General features: G+C 41.5%; 1 protein-coding gene across 1 annotated transcript in view; it reads left to right on the forward strand.

Moving 5' to 3' along the window:
• The window catches only part of COL25A1 (collagen type XXV alpha 1 chain), a 526,117-nt gene extending 519,666 nt beyond the window's left edge, over positions 1–6,451 (forward strand). Inside the window, exon 39 of the mRNA XM_019533963.1 lies at positions 42–6,451. Within this exon, the coding sequence (XP_019389508.1) occupies positions 42–44 (3 nt within the window). The 3' untranslated portion in view covers positions 45–6,451. The remainder of the gene's footprint in view (positions 1–41) is intronic.
• The last annotated feature ends 7,657 nt before the right edge of the window (positions 6,452–14,108 follow it).

Here is a 14,108-nt window from a genome sequence, read left to right on the forward strand (position 1 = left end):
ACTAACCTGATCAACTTATGTCTCTTTTTGTCTCTTTTCAGTGATGAATCTAACCTTACAAGCATGAAGTTGTGTATATACTGCTCCACTTTTTGTATTTATAGTTAAAAACTGAAAAATGATTTTACAAGTTTGAGATATGTTTACATGTAGCTGCTTCTACTTGTTTGCAGTTGTCCATGTGTACATCTTTTCTTCGCTTACATCTGCAGTTAGTCACTATATAACTGCGTGAAAAATTTGTAGAAACAAAGATTAGTTTCTATATAGAGATGTATCTATGCAGAGACTAATCATGGAGATCTTATTATTTCTGTAAATCTTCTTTTCATTTCTTTTCTTTTCTTTTTCTCTTTTGGCTTGTGGACTTGCATGGACAATGAGTGCCATGAACTAGTTTACATGAAATTGTGACCAAATATGAGCTAAATGCTATGAAATGTACTGTACCAACTACCATTGGAGTTTACTGACTTGGCTTCCATGTTCATCTTAAACACCATCACTGATCCATGCTACCACACTTGCTTGTACAGACTAAAAAAAAGCATGAATTGTGTGCCAAACCTGCTTGCTATGTGATTACTTCACATGCTAAAATGGCTGCTCACTGTGACCTTTGATTCAAACTGCTGAATTTTTTCCTTTTGTCATCTCAAGGGAGTCACACCATGGCTTATTGCCAAAAAGAGATAAAGCAGAGGAGATTAGAAACAGGTCTTGAATTTTTGGGGAACACAGTTCCAACTGCAGGTGGACGGCTTCCAGTTTTGTGGGTTCTGTGACCCTTTTGGTCAAGAAGGTCGTGCCTATTGGTCAGCATCGGATTTTCTTGCGCTGCTTGCAGTCCTGAAGACATTCGAGACAGACGGGTTTTGATATCTGGTCTTGTTGACCATTTAATCAAGAAGAGAAGACGTTTGAAGAAGAAAGCACTCTTGCTTTGCGGTTAGTTTTAACAAGTTACAAAGATGCTGAGTGGATCATTTAATGGCAGACACCACTTGGGACAAGAAGCTTCACGACTTTATTAAAGGATTGACACGCTATGTGACCCATGTGTTGAATTTTGGAATTGCCAAAGGAAAGAGCATCCTTGGGAATGGGGGCGTTGTGTAACACTCCCCTCTTGGGGGTAATGGAACTGATCAGATACATATGCACTGTAGTGTGGTTTTAGGATGATCCCATTTAAATAACACATTTTGTTGAACTTTTCTGCAGTTTTGGAAGCTATACTTAATATTTTTCTCATTTTTTCTCATAAACATTTCCATAAAAAATACTTTCAGTAACCTGATAAACATTTGTTTTGATGGCTTTGAAGGAATTTCTTCTAATCATTGGTTCCTCTTGTTTCAGTATTATCTGTTTTTACAATATTTGAAGCTTTTTATTCTGAGAAAAATAAGTTTTTTACTTTCACAAGCTGATTCATTGACATGATTCTTCTTCTACAGTTGCAAAAGATTTTGCTGGACATTGTTACCCAAAGAACATAGAAAAGGAATGAGCCTAAGTGACTGTCATTGTATGGTAGTCATAGTTCACTTTATAAGGTGTAATTATTTTTCCATTTCTGATCAAATGAGTCAGACACAAAAGAAGCGGAGACGAAGCTTTGTTGCTCTGCATTCTAATAATTGGAAACTTTAAATTTGGGTATATTTGTAGTTTTAGCTACACGAAACTTCTTTTCTTTCACTCACAGTTCTGAGTCTTCATATGGTGCATTTGTGCTCAGATTGAGAGATTATATGAACACATATATTTTTTGTCTATTCAGATGATTATGGGTATTGAGATGAGCTCAAACATTTTTATTTACATTTCTAAAAAGTTTTTCATATGCAGACCAAAACTAAAGTTGCAGAAGAAAAGACTGTCTCCATTCATATGTAGGCACCTTGCCATTCCTGGAAAAAGGCATCATTTGTCACTCAGTAGATTTGTAGCTCTTCTGGAAATGGGCACCTGTCAAATAGGTGGGTTGTTTTAGTACTACATTAGAATCTATAGTGAATAGACCCTATGATCTAAGCCTATAGAATATAGGCCCTCTATACAGAATGTTATTTTTTATCTTCATTTCAGCATATCAAAGCCATATCAAAAATAGCCTTTTAAAGAGAGAAATATATTTCTACAATTTTATATTATAAATAAGGACCTTTTCCATGAAGTTCTTCATCTTATAGTTTCCTACAAAAATGGGCTGCAGGTGTAAACATTTAGCAAAAAAAAACCCCATCAGAAACAACTCCAGCAAGCTTAATATTATAATATTTTTTTTATAAAATGGCCTTACAATTACACAGAGCTGGTATGTGGTGTAATACCTCTGGATGCCACAGTAGTGACTTTAATGGAAATTTCCCACTCAGAGGCGATTTTAAGATCAGAAGCGTAAGCAGTATCCCTGCCAGTCACTTCTCAGTTTTATTCTGCATTTCTGACAAAGATTCAGGCTACCCTCTGGGCAGGAATGGAATTCCCTCCATCCAGATCCTGTTGTGACGCACATTGGCCAAGTACATTGTGGATGTGGGGAATTTGCATTTGCCTCAGAAACACTATACATTGGAAAACAAAGAAGACTATTGACCAATCCAATATGGTAATTCCAATTTTCCATTAAGGGATTTTCCTAGTTATCTTTTATCTTAACACATAATATAATTTAGCTAATGTTTTTACAACACACCTCATCATAATCTACAAGTATGCTTATATGTTGTATTATATAAGAAACTGTGCAAGATGCATATGTCTTTTTTACAGTATTCTACATGTGCAGAATAAATTTAGGAAGCTTACCATTTAATTCAATGTTTTAGCACCATGAATCGTAGCAAAATCTTGGAATTGGCCATAAAAGCAAAACATTTTAAGAAGTAACATGATAATAAAAGACTAATAAATGTGTGTTGTCACACCAGTATTTGCCTTTTTTTAAAAATGATATGAGAACCTGAACTTTAAACGTCATATTCTGTAAACAAGGAAATGATGAACTTAGCTCTGCTAATTTATAATCACTAGTTTAAAAAACCACTCCATTCAGTTCTGTTGACACCATTTGTGACTTTAAAACATAGAGAAAAATGCAATAATCCTCTAAGTGCGATACAGTCACTGACAGCAGTACACAGAGGATGCGTAGTTACGTAAATTTATTTTTTCCAAAATAAGTTCCTTCTTTTTACTCCTTTGAAATAAGGATCTCCCATGAAATAAGGAAGGTTTCTGCTTTCAGTTATTCTTTTTTCCATGTTTTTAAAGCTTTCACTGTGGCTAATGCCAGGAAAGCATCATTCCATTGAAATAACAGAATTTTAACAGCAGATACATAGTGTAATCTGACTGGTGGGAGTAATAACAACTGTCATAAATATAGATAGACAATTAATGGCAGTGAAAAGGTGCCTACATCATACCAAGTTTTACTGTGGGGAAATCTAAACAGCATGTATAAAACTTTGATATACAGTACCAAAAAGAGCAGGTTGAGTATTTCATACTGTAAAGCACCCTCTGAAGACTTGCAACTTATGTGGTTTAAAAACACTCTTTTGGTGCTACTATACCATTCTCTTTTATATCACAGAAAACCTCCATGTTTTATTATTGTGTTTTATTATTTCATTTTTGTAGCATTCCTTCAATACAGTTTTGTTCTGTGTAATTTGGGAACTGGCTGAAAAGTTTATTGACAAGCCTTTTCAGCTGTAAAAATGTATAGAAAGCATGATTTCACAAAAGCTCCATATCCTTCGCTTCTTGTTTTGTTTTGCAATTATTTCTTGTTCTTTTGTTTAGGGTTTTCACTATATGTTTGGCACCAACTTTCAGATGTTTCATTTACTGAAGCATAGTGCAGTCGCACCAAGGAGAGTGTGCTAAAGGAACAGTACGTCTACGAGCACTGTTTGGAACGTGATACAAATGACCTCTGTCATCATTTTCATATCTTTGTTGTAGGGACACTTTCTTTCAAGATGTTTTGGACACTGATTTATATGAAGTAAAGCATGAAACACAGTTGGTGGAACTTTGATGCTAAATGTCATTTTTGAATATATATTTTTTCTTAATTTATTGGTGCTTTTGGTGTCACTGTCTGACATTCTGGTGAGGCAGTATGATTCTGGGCGTCCAGCTGTTTCTATATGTTTTCTTTGTCTACCATATAAGTATTATAGAAAAGTTTGAAAAAGGTCAAATCAGCATGTCTGCATTCACAAAAATAAAAATGTGCTTTAATAGCTTTAAATGGGCTATTCTCAAAAGTCAGTGTTATGTGCAGTGGAGAAACATTGAAAGTGGAGTTATTAAGCTTTCTACTACTGCAAGCATACAAACTAGTTTGTATTTATTGTCTGATTATGACACTGGGACAGATAATACAGCCCTGACTCATGCAAATATTCCTTACACCTTAAAGAGAGGGTGGTATGGTCTGGTGAATAGAGCCCTGAACTCATAGTCAGGAGACACAGAGTCACTTCCTGGCCACTTTGAAGTCGATGGGCCTTCATTGGGCCAAGATTTCATCACTAGGACCTCCTCCCAGCTCTTTCCCTGGCACTTGGGGCAAACTCATGCAAGTCATTCCACCTTCTTGTGCTACAATATCCTTATCAGTAAAATGGGGGAAATACTACAAATCTCTTTTGTATACACTTTTAAGCTGTATAGATACAGCTGTTGAGTTCAGTGGAACTACTTTGTATAAGTCAGGACTACTTGAGTAAAGGCTGCAGGAATGTTCTTATTCTACTAAGTCAATATAGTGCTACAGGACATGCAGAAACTAGCCTTTTCTTTCAAATATCCTTACCTCCACTACCTGGCTATCTTACAGCTTACCTGAAGAGAGCATTTTAATTTTCACCAAAAAAGAGTATGTCACAAAAATATGGATCTCTGCAAGGAAAGAGAAACATAAACAAGAATGGTTGTGGCTAATTTCTTTGGCCATTAAAGTAACGCGCCTAATATCTAACTGTTATTTCATAGCCACTTGTTTTTATGTATCTAAGGATTACTGTAGTGTGGAAAAGTATTTACTTGGTGGTTGGAGTCATTAAGTGATGTCACAAACAAGTGCCTGCCACCATCGTTTCCCATAGAAGTTGAAAAGGATACTCCACAGAACAGGTGGAATTTATGTTTAAAATAGTGAGCCCGGAGTGTTATTTGTGCTTTTTTTTGTTTTGTATTTTAAATACATCAAGGTATTGATGCTGCTTTAGAAACAGAATTGTCTTTCTTTGGAGATCCGGGAGCCTTACTCAACCTGGGACCTATAGTGTTTTATTTGTTTATATTTAACTAAGAAACTGTATGAACTTCCCAGATGCCATTGGTACTTGCACACTTGATTGAGGTATTATTGAAGGGTTTGGCTAGAAAAAGAATGTTTTACATTTATGTGGATGTTCTTATATTATTGTACATGTTTGGGAAAATATAATATTGTGCAACTTACTTTTTTTTTTTAAGATGTATGTATCTGACTTTTTTCCTTTGGAAAATACTATATTTTTATTTGTATTTTTTACTTTTTTAAGTTCATCTATATGTGCAGTTATTTTTATATCACAAATGGTCTCTTGAAAATGCAGTAGAGGAGATAATGCAAAGAAAAGTAATTTGGTGAGAATTACACTGCTTTTGGGAAAACATGCAAGTCTCATGCAATCAGTTCTGCTACAAATATTTTGCGTGTCTCATCGTTGTAAATATGGCACAAAACCTGTCTTGCCCATTTCAAGGTTTAAATTATCCATTTTCATTTGTTGTTAATTTTCATTTTATTGTAGCCTCTGGCTTCATTGAACCTGATCAAACCGCATGCTTTTGGTTTTGTTTTTAAAATTTCTCCTTGGTTTCCAGTTTTTAATATTGTTTTGTTGTATTTGAGATTTGTACTGGGTGTTTGTTTCTAGCTTGTGAGAAGTTGATCTTCAGAATTATTTTTACACTATTTATGGACTTATTTTCATAATGTAAAAAGTGTGTAATTATTAAAATATTAATCCAGCCATTAATACTGATTTGCATAGTTATAAAGTTTTCTCGGTGTTCATGCAAGAAATTGTTCTGGTTTCTCTAAACTGAAAAATACTGTGTTTTTTTTATGTTGAGCCGAAAAGCATCTGGACAGAGAGTGCAGCTCATTCTAGCTACTCTTCACACTTGTTCTATTCCATCAGTGTCACTCAACTTGAGGGTTATGAAAAGCAATCTAAAACAAAGCTGCTCCCCTAACTCTTCATATGCCTTTACCCTTCCAAGTCAAATATTTTCTGTCAGCCTCTTGAAACACAGACACAAGTGGATTTTATAAGGTTATCATTTTTACTACTGATATATAGAAATGTAAGGGCAAGATTATAAATGTTTTTAACCTTGAATAAAGGGTTGCCCACCTGAAAAAGTTGAGAAACACTGTCTTACATTAAGTTATTTATTATACTGTCTTTCTGGGGGAGAGACGCATCAGAGCATGAGAGCTACAATTGTATTAAATACTAGTAAATAATGTAGGTGAAGTGGCCATAGCTGCTTCATCTAAGATTACAAAATTGCTTCTGTTATAAATTCCAGTTCTTAGATTAATGTAGTTTTCCAAACACTCTTCTCAGGGAACTAACATTTTCCAAGCTGCTGCGTTACCTAAATGAAAGGTTTTGGGAATGGAGATACTAAGCAAAAATTTCCTATGTACAGCATATTGAGAGAGAGGAGGCTAAAAAAATGTATTCCTATTATAACAAAACATTTGCTTCATGTTTTTGAATAGCCATATCACTAAAATGAGTATCATTTGAAAGTAGTAAGTTTGCCAGGACATACTTCTCAGTGAAACATATAATTTCTATCAGAAATTTATTTTCATTGGACTGAAACATAATCAGTTTAATTGCTTTATACAGAATGCATTTTTGCTAGTTAAGTGCATACCTCAGCAACAAGGCACTGAGCACATGTAGTAACTTAGTTAGACCAGCTGGGAAACATTAGAGCTAGTTTTGGGCAGCCTAGGATGCAATAAAAGTTATCCTCCTTCTCCCAGGTGCCAAATACTTCCTTGGCCTAGAGGAATGAATACAGTGACTACAGAGATATACATGTCATAGATTTCATGGACATTAGGGCTGGAAGGGACCTCATAAGATCATTGGGTCCAGTCCCATGCCCAAAGGGCAGGAAGCCAGCTAGATCAAAGGATCCCAGCAAGATAGACATCCAAATGCTTCTTGAAAGTGTCCAGAGTCGGTACGTGCACCACCTCTGGGAGAAGTCTATTTCAGGCCTTGGGGGCTCGGACAGCGAAGACATTTTTTCTTATATCCAACCTAAAACGGTCTTTCTTGGAGGAGTTTGTGACTGTCAGGCCTTGTCTTCCCTTGGGGTGAACAGGCATTCCCCCAGATCCTGATGAACACCCCTTATGTACTTACAGGCTGCCACCAAGTCACTCCTGAGCTTATGCTTCTCCAAGCTAAAGAGTTGTATGGCTCTCGTCTTCTCTTTGTAAGGCCTGTTGTCCTGCCCTCTGATCATGTGTGTGGCTCTCCTCTGGACTCTCTCAAGCTCCTTCACATCCTTTCTGAATTGTGGACCCAGAATTGAATGCAGTACTCCAGCTGTGGCCTCACCAAGGCCAAGGACAGTGGGAGGATGACTTCCTGGGTCTTGCTGAGATGCATTGGTAGATGCAAGCCAGAGTTTTATTCGCTTTGCCAACTGCAGTATCACATTTGTGGCTCGTGTTCATCTTGTGGTCAATCATGACCCCCAAGTCTCTTTCAGCCACAGTGCTAACGAGTGTAGCACTGCCGAGCCCGTAAGTGTCATGCGGGTTCCCCCCCCCCCACAGGTGGACCACCTTGCATTTCTCTGTATTAAAAGCCATCAGGCATCCACCTATCTTGCAAGCCTATCAAGGCTGGCCTGGTTCACCAGCCTATCCTCCAGTGTAGGCACTCTTCCCCATAGTTTGGTGCCATTAGAGGACTTAGCCAGTCCACTTCTGATACCAGAATCCAGATCATTTACAAAGATATTGAAGAGTACAGGTCTGAGAATGGAGCCTTGGGGGACACCACTGGTCACCAAGTGCCATGTTGATTCAGTTCCATCAACTACCACTCTCTGGGTTCAACCTTGGAGCCAGTTCCCCAGCCTTCAGACTTAAAAGTAGTCAAGGCCTCAGTTCCCCAATTTTTCCATGAGGACATCATGGGACACCAAGTCAAAGGCTTTTTTAAAGTCCAGATATAGCAACCTCTTCCCCTTTGTCCAGGTGACATGTAACCTGGTCACAAAAGGAATGAGATTGGTCAGGCAAGACCTGCCCGCAACAAACCCGTGCTGGCTATCACTCAGAGTGTTGCCTTCCAATAGCCTGTCGATAATGTTCCCTAATTTTTTCCAAGATCTTTTAAGGGATTGAAGTCAAACTGATTAGCCTGTAGTTCCCTTAGTCTTCCTTCCTCCCTTTCTTGAAGACAGGCACCACATTGGCCCTCTTCCAATCTTCAGGTACTTTGCCCGATCACCATGAGTTCTCGAATATCCTTGCCAGTGGCTGCACTATGATGTCTGCCAGTTCCTTTAGCACTCTTGGGTGAAATCTGTCTGGACCAGCTGATTTGTGGGTCTCCAGCCTCTCAGGGTGTTCCCTCATAAGATCTATGCCAATGGTGGGCATATATTCACTCTCACCCTGGTTAATCCCACATCTTGTCAGACAGGGTGCTCTCTTTGGGCTGGTGAAATGGACACAAAGTAATCATTAAGCAGGTTGGCTGTTTCCTGGGTGTCAGTTGCCCCATTTGGTTTAGCAAGGGTCCAATGATGCCCTTGGGGTTTTTTTGACTTCCCACATATCTGAAGGAGGACTTTTTTATAGTTCTTGATTCGTGTAGCCAGATGGAGTTCAGTTACAGACTTGGCTTTCCTAGTTCACTCCCTACAGGTGCGGACCAGTGCAGAATACTCTTCCTTAGTGTCTTCCATCCTTTATAAGCTTCTCTTTTTAGACATACGAGGTTGATGAATTCCATGTTGAACCAAAGGGATTGCTGAGCCCTTTTACTACCTTTCTTATGGGCTAGAATGGACTTCCCTTGTGCTTTTAGGATCGCTTCCTTAAGAAGCAACCACTCATCTTGAACTCCCCTCCCTGTCAAATCATGGCCTCTCAGGGTCTTGACAACAAGCCTCCTGAGCTTATGAAAGTTGGCTTTCCTAATGAGGACTTCTGCATTGCTAACTGACTCGGCAGCTTTGCAATGGATAGTGAAAGTGATCAACTTGTGGTCACTGTCACCCAGCTTCCCTTCAATTCTTAGGTTGCTGACTAGATCATCCCCTTTGGCCAGTACCAGGTCCAGCAACGCCTTACCTCTTGTTGGCCCATAAACTTCTTGAGACAGGTAGAGCTCATCCACGCATGTAAGGAAGCTTTGTGACCAATCAGATTTGGCTGAGTGGTCCTCCCATGAGATGTCTGGGTAGTTGAAGTCCCCCATGGTAACCATGCACCGAAAGCATGCAGCCTCAGCCACTTCCCTAGTGAATTTATGGTCCAGCTCCTGTTCCTGATTTGGAAGTCTGTAGTAGACTCCTACCATTGTATCCCGTTCACCATGACTGCCTCAAATTCTAACCCAGAGGGTCTCTCGTCATCCTCCTTAGGTGCCAGTCTCAGCTTGTAGGGACTCGTACTGCTCCTTCACATCCCCCGTCCCCTTTTTTCAGCGCAATATCTCCTGTACAGGGTATAGCCAGCTATACCTGTGGTCCAGTCATAGTTAGATGAGCACCTTGCCGGGGTCATCTGACCCCGGTGCTCTTTCCTGCTAAGGCAGGGGGTCGGACTAGATGATCTACCTAGGTCCCTTCCGACTCTAGCTACTATGAAACTATGAAACTATGAGGAGTCCCACCAGGCCTACGTTATTCCTATACAATAGTAGTCATTTCTATTTTCAAGAAGGACCAGTTCCTTCTGTTTATTTCCCAAGTTCCTGGCATTTGTGTACAGGCAAGTAAGTGTGCCATTGAAGGCCCTTGGCTTCTTTACACTCATGGAAAATCTCCGTTCCTGGGGAGTGGGTTCCCTTGAGCAGCCTAACCTGATTTTATGACTGATGCTTGGTGAACTTGCCCTGGTGGTTGTCCGCCCATCGCCCAGCAAGTTTAGTTTAAAACTCGGTTAAGCAGGTAAGCCATTCTGGCTGAGAAGAGCTTCTTCCCAAATGGAGTGTGGTGGAGACCATCCCTTCCCAACAGGCTGCCACCTGTGGTCTTGAAATTTGACATGAGGTCTTGAAAATTATTTTCACTTCTTTGCACAATCTAAGCCCATTCTCAGTAGCATAACTAGGGTGGGACAAGATGGGCTTCAGCCCCAGGTGCTGACTTAAAGGGGTACCAGAATGGTCCTCATCGAACCTGCCCCCCCACAAGAAGTCTTTCCCATGGCAGGTGCAACCAGCAATGCATCTGGAGGAGAGGGAATTAAACGTCTATGGGAGGTTTTGCCATGATAGGTACAGCCCTGCCCCAGGTAGTGAATGGGGCACCAGGAAATCACACAGCAGCCCATGCTCATGTTCATAGGAGACAAACAGCAGAAATACCAGATGCCACTTAAGTGAAGAGAGTCCCCCAGCAGGTAAGACTCCTCTCTTTCTCTGCTCCCTCTCCCTCTCCCACAGCCTGAGTGCTGAAAGCCCTTGCCAGGCTTCTGCCCACACTCTTCTCATCAAACAATGTGCAGGTATACTTTATATTCCAATAAAGAGTAAAAAAAAAATCTCTGCTCCATTTCAGGGCTAAGGTAGTTAATTAAATTGCTTAGTATTACACAAGAAGCATATGGTAGAGCTGGGTTCTCAGATATGCTTCTTCTCTGTTCCATGCACTTAATCCTAATTTCTCTAACTAAGTTATTTAAGTATCATTCATTTAGTATGCAAAATGAATACTAAATGGGGGACAGTAATGCTTTACCCATCATTGCACATTGAGTTCTGTAGTCTAGTCACCACACTGACAAGTCTGTTAATTGCTCCTCTCCACTAGAACTGAGGAAAGTTAGGACAAAAAAAATGATAGAATCAAATCTAAGAATTGTGGACACATCTCCATGAGACACTACACAGGCAGGCAGAACCCGTGCTAATGCTCAGTAGAATTAGTCTACTCTGCATTAGCATCACAAAAAAAGCATGCACCAGCACTAATGCGTGGTAGTGCCAATTACACCACATTAAGTTAGTACCTGTAATTAAGTAATTTAGTACAGGTACTGAATGTACCATAATTACAGCGCATGAATGAACATGTAGACATGCCCAGTATATTTAAATCAATAAATACCTGAACAACTGAAAGGAACAAGGAATAGTCATTTCAGACAGTTTCCTGGAATGCAACAGCCAACTGACAGGGTCATCAGGCATTGCTAAGAACAAGGTATTCAAAATACACAAAATAAGTAAACGATTGTATTTTCCCACATGCAACTAAACCCCAAAGCAAACAGAGTAACTGGAAAGTGACCGGGATGTTTGGTGAGAACAGACTTTTTCTGGTCCCAAGTTTTATCTTTTTCTCTGGTCTTGAAAACTACATTTGGGACCATCCACAGAGGCCTGTGGACAGAGGCCCTACCTTCTGATTTTTTTTTCCATTAACAGAATGAAAGACCTGCAGAACAATCTCTATATCTGAATGCAGAAATAATAGAATTTAGCATCTCACTCCCACTTCAGGCTGTGAGCTACAGGTTTCCCGCAGTTTATGCAAGTTTTGTATATGTGAATTCGCTCTTATGTGATGACCCTTTCTATACCCAAAATTCATTATATGCAAGGTAACTTCAGTCTTATGCAATTGGCATAGGCACCCCCCCCCCAAGGTACGTCTGTAGGGGGAGGGGAAAGAGCCATGGGGCCAGGGCCCCACTCACCTCAGCCCCTGCTGCAGCTGCTCTGGGAGCGGCTGATGCTGCTGGGCTGCACCATGTCCCAGACCCTCTAGGGTTCCACTTGTCCCCTCTCACCCCAGCTCCAGGGCTGTGCCATGCCGTGGTGCAGGTGGGTGGTGTCAGCTGTTCCTGGGTCTGCTGCAGCAGGAGATGGCGTGAGGGGGGACAAGCAGAGCCCCAGGGGGTTTGGGGCATGGTGCAACCCAGCGGCACTGCAGGAGGGGGTGCGGTGAAGTGGGCCTGGGCTGCAGCAGGAAGCAAAGCAGACAGAACTGGTGTGGGCCACAGGATGTGGGGGGCCAGTTCTTGCTGCTACACACACCCTAGGTGGGCTGGGGGACGCATGCCCCTGGATCTGCACATGGGACGTAAGCAGGCTGTCACTTCAGGCTGGGGCCAATGGCGGCACAAGGCTCATCCCAGTGTTTGGCAGCAGCAGGACAGGTTGTGGGGGCTATGGCAAATTTTGGGGTGGAAGCAGCGTCCCTCCCAGTGCCACTGCCCACTCTAAGCACCAGGAAGAGCCTCGTGCCACCATCAGCCCCAGCCTGCATCGACAACCTGCTCTCATCCTGCATGCAGGCATACACCCCCTGGGAAGAGCCTGGCACATCCCCCCAGCTGCAGCTCTCCCATGGTGCATGTACCAGCAAGATGCATGCCCCCCAGTCCTGTGCCCCACACCCACTGACAGTGGCACCACACCCCTCCCTCCACCCATTTCCGAGTCCCAGCCTTATTCCTTCCCTCTCTCACAACCATGGGAATATATCCCTATTTCTTACATTGTAAACTGGGTTTCCTTTATGCAAATTCGATTTATGTGCAGTTTTCTGGGAACACATGTACTGCATAAATCAAGGGAAACCTGTATCTGGAACCGGAGGCAGGATATTTGGGAGCTCATAAAAATGTTACTTGCAAGAGCAGAAGGGGCACATACTTAGGGAAGACAGTGGTCTCATTTTCATATCATATTCATTTCCTTATAGTTAGCATGCTCCATTCAGGTGCCTGAGCAGGTTTTAAACTAGATATATATATCAAATAATCCAGAACATTTCAGAACGTATTACTTGACCCTCCCATCAGCCAGCAGGCAAAAAGCCTGGATGAAGAAACTGACTTGATATAATGCCACAGAAGCAAACGAGCTAAGGGTCTATTGAATCGTGATAATGCGTGGTGCATGTTCCTCTAGGAGCTGAATGGTTGCTTCCTATTTCCTGGCTTGCAGCGAGCTGAGCTGTACAAAAGTTGTGAAAGCAGCAGACAAAATAGAAAGTAGACCAAGCATTCCTGCTGCCATTACAGTAGTGTGACTAAGGTTGGGCAGCCAAGACACCTACTCTGGCCACTGACTCTGCTGATGCAAGCTGCAGCTGCTGCCCCATGTGCTACTGCCATCTGGGGCACAAAACTACCCAGTTATGCATCTGCCTGCTGCTATGCCATGGATTGATGTTTGAACTTGCCCCATTCTATTTCTTTTCTTACAATGGAGTGAAAAATATAGTTCTCTGTTGGAATTGCCTCAGTACCTGATAATGATCCAGTAGTGTAACTAGGGGCAGGTGAGAAGGGCATCCATCCTGGTCACCAAGTTGGGAGGGGCGCTAGAATCCCCCCACCCCACAGAGTCTGCGCCTTTGCAGCATTCCCCTGCCAGGAATGCTGGAACAGTCCATGGCTCCTGCTGCTTTAAAAGCAACACCCAAGGGGGCAGACCATGTGTGGCAGCAGCAGCAACTCAGCCAGGGACTCTAGGAGTTCTCAGCATGTGTAAGGCTGCTGCCACTGCTGCCAGAACCTATACATGCCCTTTCCACCAAACCCTGGGAAATGGGAGGCAACCATTCTGCTTGTTATGCCACTGTAATTATCACATTAATTCTCTGATCTGTTGGTCATGGTAGATGGCCCATGTCAAGGCATGCCGAAAGGTCATTTCCTTGTGACTGACTGTAAGGTCCCTTCCAGCCCCCTAAAATCTATGAAAAACTATGAAAACTATTATACCTAGGGACCTACTGAAATCATGGTTTTGCAGATTTTACAGAAATGGTGAAATCAAGCAACGCTAGTGACATTCCCCCCC

This window comes from Crocodylus porosus, unplaced genomic scaffold, assembly GCF_001723895.1.
Source record: "Crocodylus porosus isolate Cpor-Errol unplaced genomic scaffold, CroPor_comp1, whole genome shotgun sequence".
NCBI lineage: Eukaryota > Metazoa > Chordata > Crocodylia > Crocodylidae > Crocodylus > Crocodylus porosus.